Consider the following 6,319-nt stretch of genomic DNA (forward strand, 5'->3'; position numbering starts at 1 on the left):
AGAGGATGCCCGCAGGGTTCGGTTCTCGGCCCGGCCCAGTGAAAGTTGGTGTTCGATAAGTTGTTGGGGAAACTAGAAGATAGAGGGTTCCTTGCCACGGCCTACTTCGACGACCTGGCAGTCATCGTGGCCGGGAATAGCAGAGCCAGATTGAAGAACGATGCGGAGAGATGTGCCAGTCTGGTTGGAGAGTGGTGCGTGAGGAGAAGGTTAAGTATGGCCGCAGCTAAGACTCAGGCCATACTCCTAAAAGGCTCCACAGACAGGGCTCACTCTATCACTCTGAACATACAGGGAGAGAATGTGAGGCTGGGTGAGGAGGTGACATACCTCGGAGTGAAGATGAGGAGAGGCTTCGACGGCATACCTGAGGGATAGGGTGACTCTGTCACTTAACGGACTGAGCAGTATAGGGATGGTTTCTGGGGTCCCAGGTACCCCGCTACGATGACTATTTACAAAGGAGTGGTGTTGGGTATCCTGAGGTACGCATCCCCTGCGTGGAGTCGAACCCTCACGCGGGAACAGAAGAAGAGACTGGCCACTACACAACGACTGGCTCTGCTGAGGGTCACGAAGGCGTATAAGACGGTGTCGCATGAGGCGGTGTAGGTGCTGGCTGGAGCAATGCCCCTGGACCTCATCCTCAAGGAGGATGCTACGAAGTATGGTGTGAAAAGTCAGGGGCTTGCAATGCTACCGGCGGGACTCCGGGAGAGGATCGGCGAAACCCCGAACCGTTGGAAGAAGTTCCTGCGAGAAGAGTACATCGAGGAGTGGGATGGACGATGGCGGACAAGCGAGAAGGGTGCGACGCTGAGGAAATTCTTCCCCACCGTCCACTCAAGATTGAAAGCAGTATGGGTGATCCCAGACTATTGGGTCTCGCAGATCCTGACAGGACACGGGCGATTTCGGGGAAGCTGCAAAGCTCCGGAAAGAACATCGACCCCCGGTGCCCGACGAGTGGGGTCCCAGAAACAGCAGAGCATATGGTATTGGACTGTACCGCGATGGAAGGACACCGTGCCAGTTTGCCGAGAAAAACCTCGCCGAGTCGGACTTCCCTCTCCTGATGGAGCAGGAGAACTACCCGTACTTCAGGGAATTCATCTACGGGTTGAGGGAGGTGGTCGGGCCAATGCACTTTACATTGGGAAGGGCTCGACCTCCTGGGGTCGGCGAGGCACCAACGGAAGATGACGAAGAAGCAGGATGAGACCAGGAGGGCTGGACTAGGCTGCGCACTGGAGCTGAAAACCGGACGGATGCGGACCAGGCATGTTGGACGTACCGGACGGATGCTGGTGGATAAGGTGTAGCCCTATCTTAAGGCACTCAACCGAGTGCTAGGCTGCACCACGTTTTTAAAATAATTATTGTACCCAAAAATTAAATGGTTCCATTATAGAATAGAGTTATTGGATATATTCAACGAGTGTTTGGATAAGGGGTGAATTCTAGGGTGACTCTGTCAGTCAATGGATTAAGTAGGATAGGGAGTGCATTTTGGGGCCTCAGATACCCTGCAACGATGACCATATATAAAGGTGTGATCTTGGTTATTCCCATATCCCCTGCGTGGAGCCGAAACCTCACGTAGACACAGAAGAGGAGAGGCCACCATACAGAGATTGGCTCTTCTGAGGGTTACGAAGACATACACAATGAGGCGGTGCAGGTGCTGGCCGGAGTGATGCCCCTGGACCTGATCCTCAGGAAGGATGCCCTTAAATATGAAGTAAAGAGGCAGGGACTAGAAGTTCTACCGGAGGAGCTCCGAGAGAGGTTCGATGAGACTCCAAACTTATGGAAGAAAATGCTGCGGGAGGACTCAATACAGGAAGGGAATAGACGGTGGGTAGCAAGCCTTAAGGGCGCTACTTTGAGAAAATTCTTTCCTACCGTCCTTTCTAGATTGAAGGCTAAATGGGTCCTCCCAGACTATTGGGTCTCACAGATTCTAACAGGACACGGGGGGTTTCGGGGAAAGCTGCAGAGCTTTGGAAAGAACATCGACCCCATGGTGTCCCACGTGCTGAGTTCCTTGGGAGTTCCTGAAACAGCAGAACACGTAATAGTAGCTTCCGCCATGGAAGGAAACCGAGCCAGGCTGTCAAGAAAGACCGGGATTTTCGCCCTTGTCGAGTCGAATTTCCCCCGTTTGATGGAAGACAAAAATTATTCCTTCTTCAGGGAGTTCATTTTCGGGTGGAAGGAGGTGGTGGGCCCAACTCATTTCACAATGGGAAGGATTTGACCGCCCAACATTGGCGAGCCACCAGAAGAGGAGGAACCTGACCCAAAAAGGTTCTGGTGGGTAAAATGTATGTTTGGGCACATACCTTTCATTGAATAACTAAGAGACAATTATGAGGATGATTTTAATTATTGTTTGAGCGATTTAATTATTTCAAAATTTGATGCTATTTAGCTACCAAAGTTCGTGGAAAATTAAATCGATTATTTCCATTTTTATTATCTTCAAGAAATGTTCTTTGACAACTCCTCAACTTATGAAAAAAAATTCTGTGCCTAAGGAGTCTACTTTTGAAGACTTAGAACGTGAACTTGAAGTGATAAAATGCAAGACGCGATAGGAAATTTTTATCTTAGAGGATTCGTTCATTAAAATTTCTTTTCTCAAATAAAGAAGGTTCCTTTTTTTAATAAGAAGGAAGGAAGTAAAATAATATTTTATTGCGTTTATAGTGAATATTAATAGAAAATTGGAGATTGGTCCTGGCCGCTTCCTGGCCCTACTAGGGAGTGGCCACGTTGGGACATTAGAATTCACTGAAAGCAATTGGTTTACAATTAATGCAAGGCAAACTTGTAATTTAACTGAAGTAAAACGGGCGGGTGCGGAGAAAGGACTGCATGCGGGTTAGCATGATTTAACAAATTGAAAGGAACTGATATGAATATATGGTTATATACATTATGAAATTTATATCACATTTAAATAACTTTTTCATTAATAGGAAACATATGGAAAAAAGTCTCCCAAAATTCAATATCGGGTAAAGGACTTTGAAATAACTATGAAGATTGGTGATGTTTATGAAAGCCCTATTGGATTGTTGATAAAGGAAACTGTTGTCAAAAAGACTGCGAGTTCAGACAAAGAAGAAAAAAGTTTCATGTCAACCACTGATATTTGGTTGACTGAACCTGAGGTGAAGGATGAAATTACCAAAAACGCAATGCGGTTTATAGGTTGGTATATATTTATTTATTATTGTTAGGACAACCAATAAATATATATATTTATACATTTTGCTACCAGTGTTAGTACCAGTATTATAGTAGTATGTTAATGTTAATATACTATATAATGTTCTATCATAATAATAATCAAAGATGATAATCATTTTATTCAGGCTAAAAAATGTGTTGGTTGGAACAAAAAATCAATTTACTACAAATGCTAATAGATAATGGAATATGTTGGCTGCTAGAAATTCGCTTCCTTTGCTCCTACCTACCTCTCTCCTTTCTCCTTCCTTCCTTTCCGCATCCCTAACCTCTCCGAAAATTTTGAGTTATTACGTCGAAAATGTCTTTCATTGAATACAAAACCCAATCGATAAAAGCGTAAATTGCCCCATAGAAATCAACACATGACGGATCTAATTCAAGCAAAACCCACTAAACAAAATAGAATATTCAATTTTTGATGTCAAAATGAAATATTTTTGTACAAATGAGTATGCTTTTTAGTAACGAAAACACCCTGAGAAGATTATCAAAGTAAGGCTTATGTGTGGGTATATTTTTACTCCTTAACTACTTCCTCAATCACCCGATTTCTACACGTACGCCACTCCTCCCTACTTCCACAACTACCTCATTTCTACACGTACCCCATCCTCCCTACTTCTACAATTACCCATTTTCCAGACGTACCCTACTCCTCCCTACTTTCACAATTGCCCAATTTCTATATATACACCCACCCTCCCTACTTCCACAATTACCCAATTTCTATATATACCCCCTCCCTCCATACTTTCACAATTACACCATTTCTCCACATACCCTACACCTCCCTACTTCTGCTATTGCCCCATTTCAACACATACACATATAGATTTCATCAGGTATCCAATGTTATTTATTTTCATTTATTACTTAATTATTTCTGCTGTGTGAAAAGGGGGGAAAGATTAGGAGAGAAAAAAGTGCGAAACTTTAAACAATTTTAGATTTCTTTAAATATATATTTTCATTTATGGATGAACAACTCAATTTAAAATTGAGCAATTGGAAAGGGCAGCCTTCAACTAGATGAGGCATTACCATCGGGACAGTAGATAAATGGATAATAACTTTTTAGGTAAAACAAATTCTTTTTCCAAATATACAGCAAATAATTAGTAGACTTGATACAATAATTGACTTTAAGAGTCAGTCACACCTAGTAAAATGTTAAAGAAACGATGATGTCACATAATTAAGGTATGGAACAATATTTATAACAAAGAAATGAACTACTTTATTTTCTAATTTATGGAGATTGCTGTATAAATTGGCATATATATTGATATATTTTGTTTAATTTGGCTAAACTTTCTATCTTGAGAATTGACTCATTACATACAACAATGTTACATGCTGAGGAAAGATAAAGAGGAATAAGAAATATAATTACTTAGGTATTTTGTTAATGTCAACTTCTGTCTAGTTCCATAAATAAAAATACTAATCCTATCCTACGATTAAAAGCAAAATAAAATAACTTTTACACCAAGCTTGTACTATACATTTAAGTCATTGTAGGATAAAAGTTGTAGTTATTATGCACCTGAAAACCAACAATCATCAAAGATTAAAATTTTAAAATGTATATTAATCAAACGACAGACTTTAATAGCAACTTTTGAGTTTTGTTAGTTTAAAGTATTTTAAAATTATTTAAAAAGCAACAGGGTTATTTTTATTCAAATTACTTCATTTTAATCCTTTAAACCTAAGAACGGTTCTTATTGAATCTATTTTCATTGAACTATCTCAGAACGGTTCTTATTGAATCTATTTTCATTGAACTATCTCAGAAAGGTTCCTCCCTATGAACGTAGTTGCCTAATGATTATATGCGTGATTCTAATTGGCTAAGAAAGAAGATTTAGTGTAAACTCACTAAGGTGGATGATAAGACGGGTTGTTCTCTATCATCCTCCTCCGTCCTCTATCAGAGAACCACTTCTTAAAGTCTACGCGGGTCAGATAACTTTGTATTCGAGAAGAATAAAGTGATTTCTCTAAATCCTAGAAAAAAATGGTTTGCTTCTCTCTCGTTGGGTTCTTCTCACAGCAAAAGTGGGAAACCTAGTTTTACTATGAGCCACAAGGAGCACTATTTGTTTTGTCCTTTAAGGTTCAATTATATTTGTTTAAAATCAATATATGATGTATTAAACCTATTTTTTATTTAACACCTGCTTGGTTGTTACTGTTTGTGGTAGAAAAATTTAACTCTCTCCTTCAGCGATTAATTTTTTTGATTGGTTCCATAGACCATTAAGAACTTAGGCCATGTAATGTGCTCTTCTTAGAGACATCTTTTAATTTGTGTTTTAAAACAGTTTCAATTGCAGTTTCTATCTTAAAAAAAAATTTCATCGAAATTATTCAATTCTTTTCATTTTTAATATACCGACTTACCATTTTGTAATTCTGATACCATCTTATTATTCCTAACAATCTAAAAGTTATTTTTCCTAAAAGCTATAATTGTGTTTTGCCATTCTCATTTATTAATCTTCTTTTCTTTGCTTCTTGGTTGTTTATGAAACACATTTATGAGTTGCTTACCATCAACTTCAGTCTAACCATAAAATGAGCAAATTGAAAATATAGAAATATTTGCAGGTTGAGAAAAAATTACACCTAGATGGATATGGAAGACAGACAGGCAATACCCTAGAACCTGAAAAAACGAAATAAAGTTATATTATACTGAGAAGTCCATATCTTATTTCATAATCCTATCACTGTTATTATATCAGAAAATGTTTCAATGTGTTTATATCAACATCCTTAATAGACGACCAATCTTACATAGACATTTTTAGTTGTACTTTAAATTTCTGCCAACAAAATATTTATATGACAATTTGTTTTAGAGACTGTAAATGCTGAAAAGTAGAGCACTTAAAGATGTCCACTGATACAGTAATCATTACTTTTCTTTGTTAACTGGTAACTCTATCAGTGACTTAGAGAGGAGGGAGATGGAACTTCAAAGGGAGGGAGATGGGACTTGGAGGTGAAGCAGATGGAACATAGAGGGGAGGCAGGTAGAACTTGGAGAGGA

General features: G+C 39.5%; 1 protein-coding gene across 1 annotated transcript in view; it reads left to right on the forward strand.

The window, feature by feature from the left end:
- The window catches only part of LOC106678084 (sperm-specific sodium:proton exchanger), a gene marked incomplete at its 5' end in the record, with an annotated part of 162,896 nt that extends 156,929 nt beyond the window's left edge, over positions 1–5,967 (forward strand). The window contains 2 exon segments of the mRNA XM_067053048.1: positions 2,985–3,219; positions 5,875–5,967. Of these exon segments, the coding sequence (XP_066909149.1) occupies positions 2,985–3,219; positions 5,875–5,879 (240 nt within the window).
- Between the last annotated feature and the right edge of the window lie 352 nt (positions 5,968–6,319).

Source organism: Halyomorpha halys, unplaced genomic scaffold, assembly GCF_000696795.3.
Source record: "Halyomorpha halys isolate HHAL.00 unplaced genomic scaffold, Hhal_1.1 Scaffold122.1, whole genome shotgun sequence".
NCBI lineage: Eukaryota > Metazoa > Arthropoda > Insecta > Hemiptera > Pentatomidae > Halyomorpha > Halyomorpha halys.